General features: G+C 35.7%; 1 protein-coding gene across 6 annotated transcripts in view; it reads left to right on the top strand.

Moving 5' to 3' along the window:
• Positions 1–23,150, top strand: part of CEPT1 (choline/ethanolamine phosphotransferase 1) — a 38,156-nt gene extending 15,006 nt beyond the window's left edge. For 3 of the 6 annotated variants that reach the window (XM_040232068.1, XM_040232066.1, XM_040232067.1), the window contains 6 exons: positions 525–666; positions 12,982–13,066; positions 20,269–20,400; positions 20,924–21,082; positions 21,551–21,676; positions 22,395–23,150. In XM_040232068.1, coding sequence (XP_040088002.1) covers positions 525–666; positions 12,982–13,066; positions 20,269–20,400; positions 20,924–21,082; positions 21,551–21,676; positions 22,395–22,514 — 764 coding nt within the window. In that variant the 3' untranslated portion in view covers positions 22,515–23,150. Of the gene's footprint in view, positions 1–524; positions 667–5,906; positions 5,992–11,206; positions 11,351–12,981; positions 13,067–20,268; positions 20,401–20,923; positions 21,083–21,550; positions 21,677–22,394 lie in introns of all 6 variants that reach the window. The other 3 variants (XR_005719462.1, XM_040232070.1, XR_005719463.1) reach the window with 3 other exon arrangements.
• Positions 23,151–24,738: the final 1,588 nt, after the last annotated feature.

Genomic DNA, 24,738 nt, shown 5'->3' with positions numbered 1-24,738 from the left:
GAAGTTTGTTTTCACCTAGTGGTAGTGAAATAATAGATCGAAGTTACAGGGTAACTGTTAATATAAAAGACTATAGCCTGCTTTCCTATTTGCATAGATGACTGAAAAAAGATTAAACATTCATAGCATGTTTTCTTTTTGCCTCATCTAAAATCATTATGGAAATCAGTCCTGGGTGTTCTTTGGAAGGACTGATGCTAAAGCTGAAACTACAGTACTTTGGCCACCTCATGTGAAGAGTTGACTCATTGGAAAAGACTCTGATGCTGGGAGGGATTGGGGGCAGGAGGAGAAGGGGACAACAGAGGATGAGATGGCTGGATGGCATCACTGACTCAATGGACATGAGTTTGAGTGAACTCTGGGAGATGGTGATGGACAGGGAGACCTGGTGTGGTGCAATTCATGGGGTCGCAAAGAGTCGGACACGACTGAGCGACTGAACTGAACTGAAAATCATTACCAGCTTAGTTAATGTTTGTTAATCAGATTGTTTAGTTTTCAGTGTAATCTTTCTTTTTCAGTTTTTGTGGTTCTTGGAACTTGTATTGCAGTGCAACTGGGGACAAACCCTGATTGGATGTTTTTTTGTTGTTTTGCTGGGACATTCATGTTCTATTGTGCACACTGGCAAACATACGTTTCTGGAACATTACGATTTGGAATGTAAGTAACAGTTAATGGAGTGTGTTTTTTCTCTCTCAGATATGAAGAATGTTGCTCATAGATGTTTAAGTATTAGAAATTGGTCAAATCACTAGTTTAGTAAATAAAAGAAACTTTCATTATTTTATCATGTGTCCTTCTGTCACACTGTTTAAAAGGAAATATTAGAAACTCCCAACCAATATTTTTAAAGTAATATGAAAAATAATAGCCCCTTCACTCATATCCAACTGTTTTTCCCTCAAATTCATTTTTCTTTTTCCCCACTGTTATTCATCTTAATACTGTGTTTTATTTTGACCTATGAAGTTGTATTTTCAGGAAAGAAAAGATAGTTTATGAAAGCTAAGAGCAACTCTTTAAATATCATAGCTTAATTAGATTTTTCTCTCTTTGTGTTGTTTTTATTTATGAATGTATAAGTATCTAAACTCTTGATACTTTAGAGGATATGAGCACACCATATAGATTATTACTGCCAACAAAATGCCTAAGAATTTAAAAAATGAAATAGGAACTTTCTTTAAACTCCAAAATGAATAGTTCCTACTTGATGATTAGTGCTTTTCTGTAAATATTTTGTGTGTGTTTGTGTAAGTATTCATGAGTAAGCCAGTCTTGGAAAGGTTAAGGATAGAATTCACCAACTGGTGTTTAATTAAGTATCACAGATCTGATTTACACTACTCTAGTTAGTCTTTTAATTTTTTCCTGGTATAGGTTAAATGAAAAAGAGCATGAGAAAAGACTCTGAAAACTTCATGGAATATCATAATAAAAATCTCTGATGTGAAGTGATAGGAGACTGTCTTAACCAAGTCTTTCATTAAGACAAATCATTAGCGGATTTTAAAATTTTAGGTCACTGATAAACTTAGTTTTCTAGTCCTTGAAAAAGCCAGAATGCATAGAAATTTAGCTGTACCCTACAAGTTCTCTTCAGGTGATTTTTGCTAACCTTATTTAAATAGGACTTAAGATGTTCTTATGACAGTAAATGAATAATGAATAATAATTTGAATGTTAACTAAAAGACATGTCTTGGAATGACTTAAAAATAGAGGGATTTAGAGAATATGTTTAAGGCACAGCTTAAGTGACAATAGTGGTCATGCGTTTCTAACTGAAAACTGTTCTGTGCATTCATCAGCAGTTTATAAAATGATCTATGCTCAGAAAATACAGAAGATATCAAATACTTAAAAACAAGCAGTAATCAAAAATATTGTGTACAGATTTTTTTTCAATATTTTCATAGTTTCATTATAATCTCAGTAATGTTTCCATAGTCTTTATCTGCATTAGGTAAAAACCACAAAATATAAAGGACTTCTAAGATCAGTTGATTTGCCCTAATTCAGTTTTTTTTTTTTTCCTAATTCAGTTTTAATTGTTAGTGTTGTTATTGTTTTCAAAAATAGCAGAATTTGTAGTACTTGGATTTCACATAGTTTATGTTTCATTAGTTATTATGTTAGGGTTAACTTTCAAACCCTTATTTTGAAAGCTTATTTATCACTTAGCCCTAATTTATTTTCTTTCCCTTTCAAGTAAAGCAGCACCAGTCTTATGGTGTGGGAAGTGAAGAAAGGAAAGAAAATGAACCATGGAACAGGGGAAGAGTTAATAGACAGTATTTTTAGGGGTGATTTGCTGTGACTGCTTTCTTTTTGCCAGTCTTGAAATTTCCCATGTGGTATATTCCTTTGATGAAATACATACTTGGAGAATTGCAAGCAGTTCTATATTGTTAAATCATAAGATGCCTGTAGGGGTGTGGTAGGAGATAAGGCTGGAGAAGGTCCAGAAAATCACAGGCCTTCTGTGTTCTGCCAATAACTGAGGGCTTTTCATCCTCAATCAATGGAGAACCTTTGCAGGAAATGAGAAAAGATCAGTCTGGCAACAGTTTGGAGGGTGAATTGGAGTGGACTATGACAGAAGTTAGATTCTTTAGGAGGTATTAACATAATTAAATATAAGGAATGATGAAATCTGAACTAGCACAGTCACAGTGCTATTGTAGAGAAAGGGGGAACTTCTCTAACCATCCAGTGGTTGGTACTTTGCCTTCCAATGCAGGGAGTGTGTATTCAATCCCTGGTTAGGGAGCTAACATACCACATGCCTTGTGTCCAAAGAACCAAAACATGAAACAGAAGCAGTATCATAACAAATTCAATAAAGACTTTAAAAATGGTCCACATCAAAAAATCTTTTAAAAAAAGACAAGAAAGGGATATGTTAGAGAGAAACTTAACAGGTAGAAACTATAGGCCATAGTCTGTATTTGAATATGGAGAATGAATGAGAGAGCAGAGATTGGAATGAGTTCCATTTCCCCTTCTAGGGTAGCTGAGTGAAAGATGGGAAAAGGAACCTATTTGAAGGAATAGTTTTCTCTAGGACATGTTATGTGACGGATTTTAGACATCCAAACAGAATGAGAATAGCAGAAAATGTAGAGAGCAAGCCTAGAAAGAAGACTGTGAAAATTATTGAACAGCCAGAGTAGGAGGAGGCATACCAGAATGAAAAGCCAGAAGAGGGATGAATTTCAAAAGAGAACAATGCTAAATGCTGCCAAGACTCAAATTAAGGCCATACCGTAGGGAATAGAAGTGAATGGAATTATGAGCTGTATCTTTGCTCTGATCACTGAAATCTGATTTGCTGAAAGCTGCCATGCACAGAGTATCAATACCTTTCACATCTAGACAGACCTCTGTCCTTCAGTGCTTCTGGACTAAGCAAGTAGAGATCTGATGGAGATAAGTACTGCTAATTGGGACCCTTCTTGACCCAGTTTATACCTTTGGAACATTTCCTAGCCCTGGATATGAAAAACTGAGGGAGGGATGTGGCCTTAGATGTTAGAACTTCATAGAAGCATAGGTTAGGAGGAAAAGAAAAATTACGAATTGAAGCTCATGGGTAAACATTTGTAAAATAGTCCTTTAATTGTTCATGGATTATATTAAATGAAAGAGTTCATGTTTCTTAAGGCCTAAGCCTTCTATATCTAGATACTTTTAAATATAACTTGTATGTATAGAAACATTTTTATAAATTAAATGCTTAGAAACCCTAAACAATCTTTAATAAAACTATATTTATATAAAATGAAGGCCTTAAAAAATCTTACACATTGTAAAAGGTAAAACCATTAAATTACTATTTCAGGAAAAAAAATGACTCAAGTTGTCTTTCAGAAGAGAACAAAAAGAAATTGTAATAGATTGAACTCATGCCAGTGTCTTTCCTCAGGTGTTATCTCCATATTATCTGCATATCAGCTTTGGCAAGGCCCATGACTTTCGTGGGCCTCATTTCCCAACTTGTAAAAGTTTGATATCTAAGGTTCCTTCTGTGAGTGTGTTACTTTTACAGATATTATTTCAGCTTATGGCATTTTTCAGTTCATACATCTAGGGTTTCACATTTACATTAACCAAAAACTTGGCCACCAACATTTATTCCTATGTAAATAAATAACTTATGACTTTTTTCCTTTTCTGTAGTTAATTGAAAAAAGTTAATAGGCTGTGTATTTACTGGTAGTCTGACAAATCAAGTTCATCTTCTTATCCAGATAACCTCTAAAGAATAAGTACTCAGAGACCTCCTACCTCCAAGTAATTAAAAATTGTTGTCTGTTGATACATAATCTACTTTCTGTGGATTAAGAATTAGGAAATTTCCTATATATAAAATAGATAAACAAAAAGATCCTACTGTATAGCACAGGGAACTATATTCAGTACCCTGTAGTAAACCATAATAGAAAAGAATATAAAAAAGAATATGTGTATTATGTATATAACATATATAATGTTATATCTTGTATAACGGAATCACTTTGCTATACAGTAGAAACTAACACAACATTGTAAATCAACTATACTTCAATAAAAAATAAAAGAAGGAAATTTCCTATTGAATGCCTGTATAAGATCTGCCTGTCTTTAAATGTTTAAGATTTATCACATGAATTATTTAGTACCAGAGATTTTCCTTTTAGTTTCTAGTTCCTGTTTTTTTTTTCCCTCAGTAATAATTGATTCATTTAAATTTTATCAGATTATTATAGGTAATACTTCTCTGATGGCTCAGACGGTAAAACGTCTGCCTACAATGCGGGAGACCCGGGTTCAGTCCCTGGGTTGGGAAGATCTCCTGGAGAAGGAAATGGCAACCCACTCCAATATTCTTGCCTGGAAAATCCCATGGACAGAGGAGCCTGTTAGGCTATAGTCTGTGAGGTCGCAAAGAGTCAGACACGACTGAGTGACTTCACTTTTATACTAAAATAACTATCTATATTAATGTAAAACCTAGACTGCAGTTTGACTCTCAGATCATCAGGTAAAATCACAGACTTCTTTCTTATTCTCATTCCTCAGTTCTTAATTTTTATTGTGTAGTTTTTATTGAAGTCTCTTCTATACTGCCTCTCTTTCTCTGTCACCATGTGTTCCAAAACTTCTTTAGTGATTATATTGGATGTTTTAATGATTTTTATGACTAATAGAGTAATCCCATACAGTAGAGAGATACAATGCTTATGAGGAATTAAGGGAAGAGAGAGGAAGAAGAATAAGATTCTAGACTAGAGGTTATCAGGAAGCAGGATAGATAAATGGCCAATTTGATTTTTGCTCTGACCGTATTAAAAGAAGTCACACGTCCACTCTCCTACCTGCCCTCTCTACGTCTGTGTGATAGTTTTACTGAGCTCGCAAAGGCAGGAGCAGAATGAGGTATGGAGAAGTAAAGGGGTGTCAGATGATTAGTGGTTTTGCAGACACATAGATGCCTGTCCACTGGGGCTCCTGGCAAGTATTTTTATCCACTGGGAAGCCTGGGCAGGTTCTGGCACTGAAGGGACCTATGTCACAGACAGTGTGATTATTTTTGGCAAGCAGTATTCATCATTCCTAGGTAACTGAGCATTGACTGTGTCTTTTTAGTTCCATTGTTTCCAACTGCCTATTTGTAAGTCATTTGTTCAGTGTATTAGTTTTGATTTTTAAACTTCTATACTATTTTGATTTGGGTAAGAATACCTGTATGCATAAGGATAATAATAGTGCCGTATAAATTGTATTATTAACTCTTTAGATGTCTTTATAAGGAGAATGCTACATTTTAAATCTGTTTTTGCTCCCTTGTTTTCGTAGGGCTCTTTAGCAAAAGTTCTGAGTAAAGTTACTTTGAAATGTTTGTTTCCTTATGCATAGATTGGATGTTACAGAGTCCCAGATCATAATTATAATATGCCAGCTTCTCACAGGAACCCTGGGACCTTGGTTCTGGAACTTCACGGTAACTGCTAGAATATTCATGCTGTCCAGTGAACAATGGCGTGAACTCAATAAAGACAGCACCTTTGTCATGCACAGAGTAATTAAAAAACAAAAATTCAAAAGTCTTCCTGGTGGTATTTCACAGACAAACAGGTCATTAGAAAACAAATAATTTTAATATATAATAGGGCAATAAAAATCCACCCTATTAAACAAAATTTTTTGAAATTAATATTTCTGGTGATTTGATGCTAAAAACAGTTCTTTCCCATTTACCTGATATACCTTATATTATTTTTGCTCTATGTAATATCTTTGAAACAAATACCTTTCCACCATTAAACAGAACTTTTTGGTATTTATATTTTGAAAAAAATAAGCCAAGCAGAGTTTTCCTTAGATAGGTAATTTGAGAAGCTTCTTTATAATTATATAGAAAAGATTCTGTTTATTCTCTTAATATTCTTTAAGATACCTGGTACCAGTTCTTCTGCTTCTATTAAATGATCTTGGTTTAAAAAAAATAATGCTAGAAGCTATTGTCACTTCTATTTGTTTTGCTTACTGTTTTCCTCTCTTAGTTGTGCTTTAAAAACTAAGTATTCTTAGCTTTTCATGTTACTATCGGTCGTTCTTTGAATACCTTCTTTTTTCTATTTTGTTTTGGTAAATATTATTTCCTTAATGCTACAGAGTAAGTAATGATCTTTTTCCCCCTTCATATTAGAATTATAATTTTGGCCTTATAACTTTTAAAAGTTCAAAAAAACTTATTAGGAAATGGTTATTTCCCAAAACTTATTTGGGAAATGGTTTCCCAAATTTTCCAGAATCCTTTACACTTTAGTCTGAAAGGTTTTATTTACAAGAAAAACAGTTTTTCAAAAAAATTTTTACAGTTTAAATAGTATTGGGAAAAAAATAATATTGGGGAACTGTTCATATTATAGATCATTCTAGCAATACATGGCTGCTGCTGCTGCTAAGTCGCTTCAGTCGTGTCCAACTCTGTGTGACCCCATAGACAGCAGCCCACCAGGCTCCCCCATCCCTGGGATTCTCTAGGCAAGAATACCGGAGTGGGTTGCCATTTCCTCCTCCAGTGCGTCAAAGTGAAAAGTGAAAGTGAAGTCGCTCAGTCGTGTCCGACTCGTAGTGACCCCATGGACTGCAGCCCACTAGGCTCCTCCATAATACAAGGCTAGAAGGCTGCATTAGGTTTTGTGCATTGAGTCCCCGTATCCAAAAGTGTTTCAGTAATATAATAGAAATAGTCTCTGATAGCAGAGTGCTTTCTGAAAAGTATCTTGCAGCATTGTAAATCCATTTATTCAGTGGTGGTAGTGGTGGCTGTGGGGACGAATTAATAGTGAGGGATATCCTACACCATTTTTTCAAATTAACTTGGAATATGGAATATATTAAGAAGTACTATAGGCATGTTTTAGAAGCAAAACTGAAGCCATTTTCAGTTGAATTACAACATATTGGCATAGTTATTTGTGAGATTCCCTCCCCGAGTAGAACAATGTGCATAGTTCAGGATGTGTCATTCTTTAGCTCTCCTTTACCTTTAGCCTGTTTCTAGTACTTTCTCCAAAGACCTGAAGCTTTATACTCAACTGCAGTTGTCTAGATTTATAATTTTTGATACCTCATTTATTAATATTAAATTTATCAAAGGTTTTTTCCACTAGTGTTCTTAATTCAGTTAATAGGATATTGACTCTTTTACCTTCACCTTGTCTGTCTATAACAAAGTACCTTCTGTTTACAGAGTGCTTCCTATTAAAATGTTTCTAAAAATGCATTTTAATTTTAGCATCATGAAAAATGTTTTGGAAATACATCTTTTTCTCCAGATATATTGTCTTCACTTTTATCAATTGCTAACTTGCATAGATTTTCCTTTGCTTTTAATGTGTGTTGCTTTAACTGATTTGATCATAGAAATAAAATTGTCAGATGTACTTTCTTTTTTATTTACAAAGTTCAGAGGAAGTTCTAAGCTTCAGAAAGAGTTGTTCTTTCTAATTTATTTCCAACTTATTTCAGTTTATTAGTGTCTAAACCTGTGTTAGCTGTTGCCTGTTGTATTCTGCCATTTTAGGGAAAATTGTGTTAGAATGTGAGAAGTGTCATGCTAAAACATACAGACATCTTAAAGACAGCAAGTTAAAAGCATTTGTCAAATGTTTGTCCCAGATGATTAGTAGACTGAAAATTAGAAGAGTTTCAGCACTCTTCTAATGTGGAGGAACAACATTAATTTCTTTCAAGACTCTTCCACTTATTCTATAACCTTGAAAAAGTCACCGTATCTGACCAGATTTCCTCATCTATAAATGGTGGTAATATTTCCTACCTCCTAGGATAGTTGTGAAGGTTAAAAAAGTAAAAAACATGCTATGTGCTGACTACAGTGCTTATCATATATAGTAAGTGTTCATTTTCATTATAAGACCTGTGTTAATAACTCCCACTAATTTCCAGGTTTCTTCCAAAATTGATATTGCTATTTTGAGAGGAAGAATATGTCTATGACCTCTTTATTTAACTCTGAGATTATTACCAAATGAGAGAAGAGTCCTCTCTTTTAATTTTTCTATTTCCAAAGGTGATAGGGATAGGCTGCCCCTTAAATTTGAGACCTAAACTTTCGTTCCTCTTAGAGGACTTGTTCTGCTCTAGCCTTTGCCTATTTTTCTCTTATTCGAAGTCACTGAATGGGTTGTTTTGTTTTAGTTTTCTCAGATATTCTTTAAGATCCCTATAGTCGTTCCATGTGGTAGATAGTACTGTTTTAAATATTTCAAAGATTGAGGCTTAGGCTTTATATATAACACTTGACTTTAAAAATACTCTTAGTTGTCTCTTAGCTATATGTTTAATGTTATTAACATTAAATTTGTCAGGCCCAGTTTTCCCCTTATCAAGGGTAGAAAGTAAAATATTGGAGGCAATATGTTGAATTTCTATATCAGTCCTCAGTCTACCAATACCAATGCAGCCACTAAGTCCAATCTGACTCTTTGCAACCCCATGGACTGCAGCACACTAGGCTCCCTGTCCTTCACCATCTCCTGAAGTTTGCTCAAATTTATATCCATTGTCGATGATGCCATCCAGTTCTGCTTATGTATAAGTTCCCTTGAACATCAGATTCATTTACAAATAATTGCAAGTCTGTAATTAATAACAATCTAATCCTTAACTAGGACTCCAGCCCTCTTCAGTGACTTCTAAGAAGAATACTTCTTTTAAAATAACAACTGACAAGTCAGATTATACAAATCAGAATTTCTGTGACATTGTGAATTTAACCCTAGTGCACATTCTCTGTTAACCAAGTTAATAGCCAACCCAGTTAAAATCATATTTACTATATGTAGTTTAACAGAAAACTTAATTTCCAAATTAACTGCAAGTAATACATATGTTATATGTAGAAAAAAACTAGATTAAATTGTCTTATTTCTGATATTAAAAATTCTAGGAAATGATGATTAACATACTTATCGATGTTCACAGAATGTCAGTTAAATCCCTTCACATCCCTCAGTTAATGCTGAGTCTAGTTGGAATTCAAACCAAATGCATAAAATGAAACATTCAGAATAGAAATTTTCTTTACAATTAGGTAACTTAAATAATTCGGAGTTGTTATAGCCCTTAAACACTTTTAAAAGCTGTACTTCTCATGTAATAATTGTCCTGATCAGGGAACTTTCTAAGCTGCCTTTCTCTGGTGATGAATGCTCCCTAAGATCATCACTACAACTAGAAAATTTCTATTTCCTGTTCAGAAGTTTAAATTACTCATATTTATTTAGGACACCCTGATATCTTTACCTCTTAATCAGTAGATCACTAGGATGCTGTAAGGAGTGATGGACTAAGGGATTTGCTATGAGTCGCTAAGGTTACTTTGACTCAGGACTGCCACACTTGCAGCCTCCCAATCAGAAAAATGAGAGAGCTGTCTCCACAACTAGTTTGCTTTTTTCCGTCTTTCTTCTGTGACAACCACCAGGATATTGTTTGGTTGGCTTGTTGTAGTAATTTTTTGTGTTCTGACCAGAGCACTCATAGATTTATCCACAGCATTTGGGGAGTTTTCTTTTGTTCTTTGACAAAACCTATTCTAAAATAAAGTAGAAGTAAGAAATTATTAAGCAATCCCAGTCAAGATATTTAAATACTTTCATGGTTAGAGAAAATTGTATTTACTATCATCTAGTTCCCCCTTCTCTGAAACTCTTAGGCTGTGGAACTCTCATCCTACAGACATGAGATTTGTTTTCCCATGTCTTTTGAAAAAATCACTGTGGTGTTTTAGGTGGTTTTCTACCCCATAGCCCTTGTACTCTGAAGGGTTTATTTTTTGCTGTAGTTGTGGAGATTGATTTTTTTTGTTTGCTTTTGTTTTAGAGAAATAATTCCAGCACTTGGAAATATTATCACCCATGTTGTCATTTTGAAAAAAAATAATAAGCAAGTGGCTATAGAAATGCCAAATTCCTGCCTTTATATAGAATTTTCCCTCTAGATAATTATGTCTTTCCTGTATAGCCAAAAAAACGTAAGATGAGCCCCCTCCTAATATGTGTCACAGTAAATTCAGCCCATACTGAGAGACTTCCTAGTGGAGGATGAAAAAATGGACTGTCAGGTAACCAATTCTCTTCTAAACAGAATTATTAATTCTTGTTCACTGTTAATTGTTTCTGCCCCGTGTCCCTCTTAGCTTGCTTTTTCTGTCTTTGGGGATAGCCTCACACTGCACCCTTTTTCATGAACAGTCAGTGATTAGACTGATACTCATTAGAATGATTAGAGCCACACATCCAGGAGTGGTAATAGGCAGTTTTCATGATTGAGAGTAGGAGGGAGTACAGAGTATTCCTCTAAATCATATAATCACATGGGAAAAATATTCTTAACTAATTACCAACTGGTAAGTAAGTTTTCCTTGACTCTCATTCCTAACATTAAGACATTGTTGATCTAAATTCAGTGATATTATCTGAATGGTTTACAAAATTCTGTCTTCAAAGTTTCCAAACAGGTTATAAAATCCATTAAAACTTCCCTAGGAATCCCAGCTTGGGGCTTTGCAAAGATCATTCATGTTTCCTGATCTCTTACATTCATCCAAGGTACATAGATTAACTGCATGAGGTTCCCTCCATTTTTATTTTGTAATTCTATACTTCTGGCCCTTCCCCTCCCAGAAGGCTACTTCATATATCCAGCAAAATGTTGTAAGATGTCTGCCCTCCTCCACCCAAGACAGAGTCGATCATCTTTGACACCTGCTCAGTCTCCTGAGTCTGCTACTGAGTGTAATTCCCCTTATTGGCAACATCACTCACCAGGTCAGCTCTACAGATTCTTTTTAGCCTAATTCAGTCCATTTTTCTTTCCAATAAATGTGTGTATCAAGATAACTACATCACTATGTTTGCAGCTTAATACGCTTCTGTTTAAAAAACATTCTTGAGCAATCAAAGATCAGTTTCTTCAGTTTTGAGAGACTAGCTTCAGTCTAGTTGTTTATTATGAGCATAAAACTCACATTTCTTAAGCTCACATTATAGACTGTCTGCTTGAAGTATCAATTTTAGAAATGGGGACTCTGTTTTGCTCTAGAATTTGAACCCCCTTGCTGTTGTTGCTGTCCACTTTCTTAGACTAATTTTTTTTTTTTTTAGTTTATCTTAAAAGATAAATCATTCACTTTGTTTAAAAACTAACATTATAAAAAAGTTATGCAGTGAAGTCTCTTCTCATCCTCATTTCCCAGCTGTCCAGTTTTCATACTGCCCTCTCCAGTAGTTACCCACTGTTCTTAGTTTGTAAGGTATCCTTCCAGAAATTTGTTATGTAATTATTGGCAAAAATTAAAATGGAATATTATTTTTCTTCTTTTTTTTTTACACAAAAAGTAGCGTATACTTTTCTGCAACTTTTTTTTTTCACCTAATATAACTGATATTTTTCCATATCACCAGATAGAGAGCTGTCCCACTCTTTTTTTAAAAAACTACCCAATAGTCCCTTGTATGGAAGTACAATACCATACTTTCTATAACTATTCCCTCATTGAGAGATGTTTTTAAAGCTCTGCTACCATGAATAATGCTGTAATAAATCACCTTGTACAGACATTTTGTGTGAGCATGCCATAGGGTAAATTATCGAAACTGAAAGGCATTTGGACCCAATAATCTGAGGACAGTCTCAAGATTATATAAAGTGCTGGTTTATAGAGGGAAAGGAACACCAGTTTATGCTTTACTTCTCAGTCTTTTTGCCCATATTCTTTTTTCAGACTCTCAGGCTTCTAATTTCTACTGCCCTGTTTTTGTACCAGGTTTGTCTCTTCTTAACTGTAAAGATCATTTTCAACAACCTCAAACCTAATTCTTGACTGCTTTCAGTATCTTCTTTCTGGATGTCTTAGAGTAATTGACCTAATAAGCATAAGAATTTGAAAACTGGGTGAATTTTTTTCCACACCCATACCATGGAAGGCATTAAATGAATATAAAGGACAGTAAGTTTTACATCTGTGATTTATGTTACTTTAGTAAAAGCTCACCATTTCTTCCATTTGATACTACAAAGCACTTATTTCAAGATCTCATATACCAGTGCAGTGTAGTCCTCTGCTTGACATTCAAAATTTAATACACACACTTATTTTTTTCTTTTTCTTTTTTTGGTGAGAAAGGTTAAGCTATAGTTTCAACCCAACTTCAGAAATTTTCTTTAGAAAGGAGGGGTTTTTATTGCTCTGTGAAATTGATTAAATTAAATGAAAATGCCCTGGATTTTATTTGATTTTGCTCATAACAAATTTTTGACACCTCCTTTTCCCCTTTCCTCAATATTTGAGATTTTTTTTTCTATTGTGCATGATAGAGGAATGCTGCTAAGCTTGCAAGTAATTAACTTGAAATTGTTTTGAGTAATTCTGCTTTTTTGGCTTTTTGTACCTAATCAGAATTGATGTGACTGAAGTGCAAATCTTCATAATAATCATGCATTTGCTGGCAGTGATTGGAGGACCACCTTTTTGGCAATCTATGGTAACTCTTCACATTGTGTATCCCACGTAATGCATGTTGTCTTTTGCTTGTGTTTTTCTAATCCAGTATAATCCAGTTAAAAGGTGATATGTCAAATTATTTTGTTCTCTCCGAAAACAAAAAGTCATAGCAACGTTAAGACACAAGCTTCTCTTTAGGGCATAGTGAATTTTACTATTTGGAGTTATGTGGTTCAGGAGGTCCATTTCAAGGGTATTTTTAAAGGCTTTCACAATTATTATTTGTTATCCCATTGTATAAGTGAGGGAACAGCAGGTAGTGTATCAAGTTAACCAATGACAAGACTAAGTCAGATCTTTTATTCTCTTGCTGAACTACATGAGTCTATAATTTCTCCACTGTATGCTTAAAGCTGAATAATGAATTTTGGTAGTAAATTAATTCTGACCCCAGAACAGAATAAATGCTTATTGAAATCAGTGCTATAGGATTGTTTCAACAAGCTGAGACCCTGATTTTCAACCTGACCTGAAATATAGTCATCCCCAAGAAACACAAGTTCTTTCCCACAAACTTCTGGAGAAAGAATATAATATATGTAATACAGGGGGCTCAAGAACACAGACTAAGGAACCAGACTGCCTGAGTTTGGTACTGGCTTCACTGCCTACTGAGTGAACTTGATCTGTTATTCAACTCTCTGTGGCTTAGTTTTCTCCTCTTATAAAATGAGGACAATAATAGTACCTGTCTGATAAGGTTATTTTGTGGATTAAATGAGTATGTGTAAAGCACTCAGGAACAGTCTCCATCAAATGATAAGCCCTCTAGAGAAGTTGTGGCTGGTCTTACATTTGGAATTTTTCCTACTCCTAAACAAACACAGTTCTTAAAAGTCAGATTAATATTTTAAGTATAAGGGAAATTTACTGAGCAAAATTTTCCCTTTACCTAACTCATTTAATGATGGTGAATCAGATACTCAAGGAAGTATAATTAACATGTTTCCTTAAGTATTTATTACCAGAAATTGCATAATGGCTTTTGTTGACAGGAGAGCCTTGTGAGGAGGGAAATGAAGGAATAAAAATAATTGCTAGTCAACCGGGAAAATTCTGAAACTGTTCACGCATAGTATCATTCAAAATCACGTCTTTTTTACACATTAGTCTCAAATGCCAGTACTGTCTCTAGTGAAATCCAAGATCTGTAGATATATAAACATATCCTATATATATGTATCTCTCTGTAGATCTTGGATTTCATATAATGTCATTTCTTTTGCTCTCTTGTAGGCTAAATAGTTAAAACAGTTATAAGTAGCTATAAAAATATTAAATAGTTAATAGTTTTAAACAGTTTGGCTGTAGAAGGGAAGAAAAAGTAGTCTTCTCCTGAAACTATTTTATAAAGCCTAAAGCTTGTCTCTCACTTAATTTTTTTTTTAATCTCTTGACTATATTATTTTTTTCATAGGCTTTGTGTTTTATACCAAAATATCTCCCCCTCCAGATTTACTTTGCATCTCTTAGATACATATAAATTACCTGTAGTGTTTCAACATATCAATAGCAAAAAATAGAATTTCTGCCTTAATTGTCTAGAAACAAGTCAACATCAGATATTTATAACTAATTATCCATATCAGCATGGAAGTACGGAAAGCATTGTTGTCAATGTAGTTGTGTATTCATGCAGGCTACACACATATCCTTAATTTTTAGGTGATACCTGGCAGTAAATTTGCTTCAAGTAAACATGTTCCCTTTATTAGGATTTATATACAGAATCTGTACATGTGCATAACAGAAATTATTTTCCTTTAAAAGGATCAAATATTTTGTCCTGTCTTTATTGACAAGATATATACAGTCATTCTTTTTTATTATATGTTTAAAGACGTAATCTGAGGAACTCTCAGACCCAAGACTGAATTGGAGGTCCCAGACCCAGCAATTCAATTCCAGGATTAGTGAGGTTAGGTTGCAATAAGGAAACAGATTCCCAGACCCATGTCTTATCATTAGTATCATTGGTTCTACTGTTACCATCATTAAACTAAAAGGAAAGGACTTGCCCTCTCTGGTGAGGCTTAGAGAAATATTTGTGTTCTTTGAGCAATTTTCAGTACAGATTCCCATAATTGACTTCAACCACTCTATTTCTTTTTTCCTTTATACATGACCCCATGAGCTCATGGCTGAATAAGGTGTTTTGAAATGCATTGTCTTAGTTCAGGAAAGACTATACTTCCAGTGCTCTGATTTATTTGTGTGCCAAAGTGGAGAGGAGATATTTATTTAGGGCCCAGGAATGAATTTTTTTGTCTCTTTTGAGCCTGAGGACATAAAATGGAAATTGCCTTCCAAATCCTCATTTAAAGACTTTTATTGATATTTAAGAAAGCAGCTTTATGGTGAAAACAAATAAAAACAGTGCAAATGTCTTCTTAAAGCTGATTTTAGAAGATCAGCTGTTTTGCAAAGGTAAGTGATTTCCATCTACTGCTTATTGATCACCTAGTTTTTGCTTTTCTTTTTTTTCCTTCAAAGAGATTTTTGTTTGTTTTACCAGAGGTTGTAGTTAGTTTTTGTTTGTTTAGGTTGGTTAGGATTTGTGTGTGTGTGGTTTGTGTTTCTCTTCCCCCGTGTTTTAAGAAAAGAAATTATTCTCATGCACAAAAGTTACTACATAGTTTATACATTGCAAGAAACAAGACATTTTTTGGTGTATTGCTTCTCCAAAAGAATATATCCTTTGGGGATGTCTTGGAACTATCTTCTATCATATATATCACTCTTGAAAAAAGGAATATTACTTTGGAAGGGATCCACATAAAATCCCCTGCTGGTTACTTTCACTAACATTCGATTATTTAAGTAGCAGTTGATGTGTGTTAAATAAATGTGTGTTAAAACAGGAGACACCTTCTAGAATCCAGTTTAGGCAAATGGTGGGTTTATTACAGGTGAGGGGTTTTACAGGAGAAGAGCTTCCCAAGTGGCACAGTTGGTAAAGAATCCACCTACCAATGCAGGAGACACAAGAGATAGAGGTTCGATCCCTGGGTCAGGAAGATTTCCCCGAGAGGAGGAAATGGCAACACAGTTCAGTATTCTTGCCTGGAAAATTGCCATGGACAGAGGAGTCTGGCGGTCCACCATCCATGGGGTCACAGAGTCGGACGTGACTGAGCGTACACACAAACATTACAGGTGAAGTTTCAGAATTCATTAGGTAGAATTCATTAGATATCTTACTGTTAAACTGAAAGACTTTAGGAGTGCCTTTATACTTAAGTAAATCAGACATTCAGTTCAGTCGCTCAGTCGTGTCCGACTCTTTGCAGCCCCACGGACTGCAGCACGCCAGTCCATCACCAACTCCCGGAGTTTACTCAAACTCATCTCCATTGAGTCTATGATGCCATCCAACCATCTCATCCTCTGTAGTCCCCTTCTCCTCCTGCTTTCAGTCTTTCCCAGCATGAGGCTCTTTTCAAGTGAGTCAGCTCTTTGCATCAGGTGGCCAAAGTATTGGAGTTTCAGCTTCAACATCAGTCCCTCCAATGAACACTCAGGACCAATCTCCTTTAGGATGGACTTGTTGGATCTCTTTGCAGTCCAAGGGACTCTCAAGAGTCTTCTCTAATACCACAGTTCAAAAGCATCAATTCTTTGGTGCTCAGCTATCTTTATAGTCCAGCTCTCACAGCCATTCATGACTACTGGAAAAACCATAGCTTTGACTAGGTGGACCTTTGTTGGCAAAGTAATGTCTCTGCTTTTTAAAATGCTGTCTGGGTTGGTCATAACTTACAAACAGACATATCCACATTCTTTGGAAGAAAGTATCTAATCTCAAAATTATACTTCCTGCTGAAATTTACAAAGCCTATAAGAGTATTTTATTAGTAACTGATACTTTGCTTTAATCCGAGCAGTTCAACCAAAACCTGTGTCTATTTTAATCTGTAAACCTGAGAGTTTAAGATTTTTTTCATCTCTGGAAAATGAATTACATTAGATTGGTATTATTTGGTTGTATGATTTATGGCATGAGTCCAAAGGATTTCGGGCTTCCCAGGTGGCTCAGTGGTAAAGAATTTGCCTGCCAAGCAGGAGTCAGGGGTTAGATCCCTGGGTCGGGAACACCCTTTGGAGAAGGAAGTGGCAACCCACTCCACTATTCTTGCTTGGAGAATCCCATGGACAGAGGAGCCTGGTGGGCCACAGTCCGTGGGGTTGCAGAGTCAGACACAACTTAATAACAACCAGACTAAGTGACAACTTGAGGATTTCACCCTAGCTATAGAGCAGACACTGTGACCCAAGTGAGTTTGTATTCTTTCCAGCCTCAAAGACTGAGGACACTCTGAGTAGGCCTGAGATGAAGGTGTTTTTAATACAGCTTTCTGTCAGTGTCTATAAAGTGGATGCACTTCGATCACCTTGAATACGTTCCAGGAAGATGAGGACACAAGGAGAAGGGTTGAGAAAGACAGAATGTGTCCACCCTCCTTGATCTTGAGTGAGGTGAAAGTGACAACTCTTTTAGTACTTTTTGTAGGTGCTTCAGTTGGGCTGATCTTTAAGGAATCACATGGTAGGACTTGGGATTCCTTTGACTTCAGCTTTTCCTTCACGTTGCCTCATTTTCTTATAGCTAACTTCCTTTTTCCTTCTTAATGAGGGGGCAAGATGTGTCTGCATAGTATCTCAAAAAAGTTCTACATGGAGAGTAAGAGAAAGGGAGGACATCTTAATCTATTTGACAAGTTTATATTGAGCACCTACAATATCCAGGGTTCTAGAGAATATAAAAATCAATTTAAGCATAAACCTGCATTCAGGAGTGAATGTTTTGGTGTATATAGCTATCATATATGACAGAGGTGAAGAGGGCCCTAAGAATGTTGATGATTCTTTGCCCCTAAGTCTATGCTTGGTTTGTGGTCCAAGCTTTGGCTGGCTTTTCTAATATTACTGTTTGTTCTTTCAAAGAGCAAAAATTTCCATGATCCTAAACCATTTTCACCAAATTTTAAATACAGTTGTGATGCTATTCTGGAGAAGGCAATGCCACCCCACTCCAGTACTCTTGCCTAGAAAATCTCATGGACGGAGGAGCCTGGTGGGCTGCAGTCCATGGAGTCGCTAATAGTCGGACACGACTGAGCGACTTCACTTTCACTTTTCACTGTCATGCATTGGAGAAGGCAATGGCACCCCACTCCAGTGTTCTTGACTGGAGAATCCCAGGGACGGGGGAGCCTGGTGGGCTGCCGTCTATGGGGTCGCACAGAGTTGGACACGACTGAAGCGACTTAGCAGCAGTGATGCTATTCAGTTCAGCTGTGGCACAAATTACTGCTTCATTTAGTTGTGGCACTAAGTCACTGGCACTCATTTAGTACCCTGGCCCTAATAAAGGCATGCCCCTGTAATGGATTAATGCTTTGCTTCCTTTGAAATCTGAGAGAGTGTAGTATTTCCTCCTTTGCCAGGCAAGTCCTTTGTCTGGAGGGAAAGGGAAACTAGCCAGAGTATTGAATTTCAGCCAGGTGCATCAGATTTAGATTGTGATATCTTTAGTTTTCTGAATGAGAGCAAAAAAAATAAAAGAAGAAGAAGAAGTCTCTTGGAGTTCAGAGCAACCTGTGGTGTTGATTTTCTCCTTTATTGAAAACAAACTTTGAATTTGGACTGTAAGAGTTTGGCGATCAATTAGAGAAAGAAGGGGACAATTTAAGATGCTCCATAAAGTTCTGGGCTTAATTTTTTAAGTTGACCTATTTCATTTTAGAAAATTAAACACTGCCACAGTACAACTTGAAATTTGAATAGTTGATTTTCCCCTGTTTTTTAGACTACAGTTTTGCAAGAGGTCATAGAGTTGTGTAAATAAACTGAGTTCTTGAGAGTTTTAAAGAAACAGAGTATCTAAATGTTTAATTTTGTATCTGTCAATCTTCATGGGGTTTTAAACACAAAAAGAATGGGCAATTTCACATTTCTTTATTTGATTTTTAAAATATGGGCAGATGGCAGCCCTGAAAAGTATAAACAGCCCTGATTAAAATGTCTTCATCGTAAGAACTCATTACCTATTAAACCATTGTTTTGGAATGATTGCTGTTGGAAAACCATTGCTTTGGGGATCTTATTTCTAGAGCCATTCTGTTTCTCTTAATAGAATTTATCATTTTACTGTTGCTTTCTTTTCCTTCCATACTGGACAAAATTGGAGACTTCAGAAAAGCTAAAAAGAGAAGTGTAAGAAGGAAATTTTAAATGATTTTTAAGATTTAGTACAAGTTGTGTTTTGTTTTAAATGAGTGAGGTTATTGTGTTTGCAAGGTTAGATACATGATCCCAATCTCCTGAGCCGCCCCCCCGCCCCCGCCCGCCCTTACCTTAGGTAAATTGATTCATATTTTCCATACACTACAAAAATTTATTACTTACTTCTTCTGGAAAGTAAACTTGTATGTTAAAATTTTGGATACACAATTATAGAGCTGTGCCTGCTTGGGTGTGTGTCATATATTTTTCCTCCTGTCCCTGAGTTTTCTGTCCTCCAATGAGAACCTCCTGACATTAATATGGGAGCTGTTTTTACTTTTATGTGAAGCTACAATTTGAGATTATCAGAAGCTTCTTGAATATGAATGCTTTCTTAGTTGCTCTTTGCTTTTGCTAGCAGCTTATATCCCAACAGTTTGGAACTAGGACCTCTTTTCAGTAGAACTTTTGTCTTCCATTCTCAAGTTTGGAGATTTTTTTTTAATCTTGTTGCACATACTTCTAGTTCTTTATACTCTATGCTTTTCTCATAACAATTAATAACTAGTTCCAGACTTATCAGTAGAGTTCAAAAAATGCACAGAGAAAAAGGCAAAGCATACTTCTTTTATAAAAAGGCTAGAGGATAACCTGATTCAGTGTTGCCAGACTTACGGGATGTGTTAGGTGAACTTAGCTATGACACAGACTAATAAAGTTGAATCCGTTTTTTTTTAAAGTTGTATCAGAAGTAAGATTAATTTTTATGTAGTCTCTAATTTGTTGAGACTTGTTATGTTGTTTATAATGGAAAGGCTAGGGAAACTTCCATCAGTTTGAGTATTTACAAACTATAGAAAGAATGGAGAATATATCAGAATATGAATCAAATATACGTTTTGTTATTTTAATCTGTATATGTATATATTAATTGCTCTCTCTCTCTACCTGTTGAAGATTCCAGTGCTGAATATTCAAATGAAAATTTTTCCTGCGCTTTGTACTGTAGCAGGGACCATATTTTCCTGTACAAATTACTTCCGTGTAATCTTCACAGGTGGTGTTGGAAAAAATGGATCAACGATAGCAGTAAGTATTTCTTAAGATTTCCGGTGATTGTGCTCAAACTTAGTTTTGTGATCTCTGCGCTCGGACTTAGTTTTGTAATTGCTTTTTCATTTGAGTTGTTATTTGAATTAATTAAAAATCACTTGTTAATTGAGAATTTGCACTTAGCGTTAAAGCAAAAAGTAGTGTCTGAAACTTCTGTTTTATGTACACATGTAAAGATTTATATGCTCATATTTGCATATTTTTGTGCACGCACATATACTAACACACACACACTTTTAAAAACGTGTATCTTTTTTAAAGAGTGCAATCTGCTTTGTAAAATATGTCTGGCCTCTTTATGTAAAATCAGTTTGTGCTTAACCAGTCCACACTGCTACTTTTCCCTAGTAGTTCTGGTATTCAGTTATAAAACTTGCTGGCTTTCAGACACCATGAGGTTCTTAGAAGTTTGTGTTGCTGTCTTACATCAAGCAGATCCATGCAGTATCTTATCGGTATAGAATACCACTAATTCCTCACTTCTCTTTATTCTAAACAGGGAACAAGTGTCCTTTCTCCTTTCCTCCATATTGGATCAGTAATTACATTAGCTGCAATGATTTATAAGAAATCAGCAGTTCAGCTTTTCGAAAAGCATCCCTGTCTTTATATATTGACATTTGGTTTTGTATCTGCCAAAATCACCAATAAGCTTGTGGTAAGCACCAGTTTTGTTTTTAACTTTCTTATTTTGGTTTTATGGCCAGAGTTTTTATTTCACAGTTTCTTAAGCAATTCTAGAGTTTGCTTTCCTCCAGTCAAAATCTCATGACATCAGCATAGGAACTGTTTTTACTCTTACATGAAGCTACAATTTGAGATTAACAGAAGCTCCTAAAACCTCTGCAGTTCTTCTATCCACAGTTTAATTTGATTATTTAGTTTGTCTCTATTCTTCATTCTCATTCTGTACACTTAAGGCTCCTTGTGTAGAGTTTTTGAGGGGGATTTAGTTGTCATGGTACATACCCACTCTGTGTGTCATCTTAGTTTTGAACATTCAGTAGATACTGCTAAAGGATTCTTGAAACATGATATTTGATCACAATACTGATCTACTGTGTAGCTCACAATTGCTGTAAAATGAAAATGGCTACCGACATCACTGATTCTCTTTTATTCATAGGTGGCACACATGACTAAAAGTGAGATGCATTTACATGACACAGCATTCATAGGTCCAGCACTTTTGTTTCTGGACCAGTATTTTAACAGCTTTATTGATGAATATATTGTACTTTGGATAGCCCTGGTAAGTTTTGTACTGTGTTCTATTTCATGATTTGGAGGCTGCTTGTTTTCTTGTTTCAGTGGGCCAGTCCTGAGAGATAGATCATATTATGATTTAGGGACTTCCCTAGTTATTCAGTGGTTAAAACTCCACCTGCCAAAATGAGGAACTTGGGTTCTATCCCTGATCAGGGAACTAAGATTCCACATGCCATGGGTGTGGCCAAAAAAATTTTTTTTTAATTGTAATGATTTAGAATACCAGAAAACATTTATGGGACTTCATGAGAGTTCCTTGTGACTTTGTCTTTAGTCATTCTTTTGTATTCTTATTAGTCCTGCCTACATCCTGGCTCATAAATTCCGTATTTCCGACTATAAAGCAGTAGTTGGCAGACTATCCTGTGTGGGCCAGTGGTCAGGTTTTGTAAATAAAGTTTTCTTGAAACATAGTTATGGCCTGTCATTTATGTCTTATCTGTGGTTGCTCTTATGCTTCAGAGGCAGAGTTGAACAGTGTGGCAAAGTATGGTCCACAAAGCATAAAATATTCACTAAGTTTCTTGCTCCTTGGTATAAAGGAGATCTGTGCGGAAATTGAGTTATTAAATTGTATGGAATTGAAGATGAATTTCAGGAGAAGAGAAAGTCAGAAGCCTCTCCGGCTTTAGGGATGGCCTGAGCAGGTGCTGAGAATCTAATAATCTCTCTTTTTTTTTTTTTTTTTTTGTATTTTCCAGGTCTTCTCTTTCTTTGATTTGATTCGCTACTGTGTCAGTGTTTGCAATCAGATTGCATCTCACCTGCATATACATGTCTTCAGAATCAAGGTCTCCACAGCTCATTCTAATCATCATTAATGATGTAACTGATGTTACATAGGAAGCTCATGTTTTCTGCAGGAAAGAATCCGAACATATTAAGGAGAAGGGGGCAGTTAAGAACAAGAATAATTTATAATAATCAATGTTGTATAACTTTTATTCTTTGTTATTGATAACACTTCTTAACTATCCTTGTGTGAGAATGGGAATTTCAAGTTCCATCCTGTAAATGTACGTGTTGTCATGCAGGGTTGGCCCAAGAAAGCATGCAAGAAAAAAATACCATGTGTTTGTAAAATTGTCATGGGGAGCAGATCCCCAGTGGTGGAGATTTCTAATGTAGAATATTTCCGGGCCAAAATTCGTTGCTTTATAATTTTAACAAATCATCTTTTTAGTGACATCCTTGTTTAGTATCTTCTCAAGCTTTCTTTACTAAGGAGCTCAGCTTGTGGCACAGATATATCCTACTAGCTTATGAGGTGGAACTTGATAAAGATTTTGAATTTGGATTGAAAAGTTTCCTATCTTTACATTGTTGAGGAAGTCATTTTTTTATTGCTCAAGATATGGTATCTCATGGGCTTGGAAAATCCTGTTAGCATGCATAATAATGTGGTAACTTTGTCGATCCATTTTATTTTTTTAAATAAACATATGATCCGAAAGCCAGTCTTTTTTTTCTCAGTTTTATTCAGTGGGAAGATAAACTAAGTTTCAATGTCGCTTTTTAAATTTTTAAGCAAAATTTATTTTTGTTCTTTAGTAAATAAGGAGATTAAGTCAGCTACAGCATCAACATGTGTCCTGTGACCCTTCTATTTTGTATAAAACTGTTTAACTTAAAACATGGGAGTGCTATGTTCATTTTCCCTCTTGGAAGGTTTTTTGTTGTGATAGTTGTCGCCCTTGAGATTATAAGTCTTTTTTCCCTTTGTAAAAAGAGAACCATAATCTTAAAAGTCCAGAGGAGTTTAGTAGGTCTTTGTTGTTGTTCCTCAGCTGCTAAGTCGTGTCTGACTCTGTGACCCCATGGACTGCAGCACACCAGGCTTGTCTGTACTTCACTGTCTCCTGAAGTTTGCTCAGACTCATGTCCATTGAGTTGGTGATACCATCCAACCATCTCATGCTCTGTCATCTCCTTCTCCTACTGCCTTCAGTTTTTCCCAGGATCAGGGTCTTTTCCAGTGAGTCAGCTCTTTGCATCACATGGCCAAGCTATTAGAGCTTCAGCATCAGTCCTTCCAATGAAAATTCAGGTTTCCTTTAGGATTGACTGGTTAGTAGCTCTCAGAATCTCAAGCCCTTCCCCCAGATTTAAAATAAGAGAGGCTTGTGCCTCTCTTGGCAGTTATTGAATATTTGCACTCTCCTTTTCTGGCTACAAGTTTGAAACAAAAAACAGGTGTCCTCAGTAACTATAAACCAGATCTGTTTCTATTGTGTATAGTTCAATTGCTTGAATGAAGAGGCAAACAGCAAAAGTTTAAACTATTGACTAAAATGAGGTATCTTACTATTGATTCTTATTTATACCATTTCCATAATCATGGATACACAATAGCTGTGCTGCTTTGCCTGGCAACCAGAACTCTTTCTTGCACTTCTAATGATTCCATCAATTCCATGTAATCTTGATTAGCAGTGGTAGTGAAACCTTTCATTTCTTTGCTAGAATGTAGCAGGAAAGGGAAGTTTTCACTATCTTTGCTTGCTAGCAACTTCTCCAGCATCTGGGGTAGAGAAGTTCATACAAGAAAATGCTAGGGTAGATCAGATGTCACAAGGTAGGACAAAGGAAAAAAGAAGGAAGGATAATTAAATTTGGCAGAGTTACATCATTGTCTTATGAGATAGACACAGCAGATGTTAACTGCCTACAGTGGAAACTGAGGTTTGGAGAAGCTAAATGGCATACCAGAGTCACAACCGTTGTTCCTTTTCCAAATGGAGACTAGAATCCATATCTTCTGAATCCTGGTCCAGCGTTATCTTCTACACTATACTAGGTTTTAGTGAGCTGAAGCTACAAACTCAGGTGCTAGAATCTTTTTCAGCATAATGGAAATCTGGAAGACATCTGGGTATTTGGTGTGTGCTTCCTTCAACTCTACATAACCATCAACATGAGATCAAGTTATGTTATAGTAAACCTCAGTTGGTCCTGATTCTTGTGAGCATATTATATACCTGGTTAGGTGTCAGAATCAGTGGAAGAAGTTTTAAAAATATAGGTTCCCGGGTCCTATCTTTAATG

Source organism: Oryx dammah, unplaced genomic scaffold (assembly GCF_014754425.2).
Source record: "Oryx dammah isolate SB20612 unplaced genomic scaffold, SCBI_Odam_1.1 HiC_scaffold_28, whole genome shotgun sequence".
NCBI lineage: Eukaryota > Metazoa > Chordata > Mammalia > Artiodactyla > Bovidae > Oryx > Oryx dammah.
This window is presented reverse-complemented; position numbering and strand designations above follow the sequence as displayed.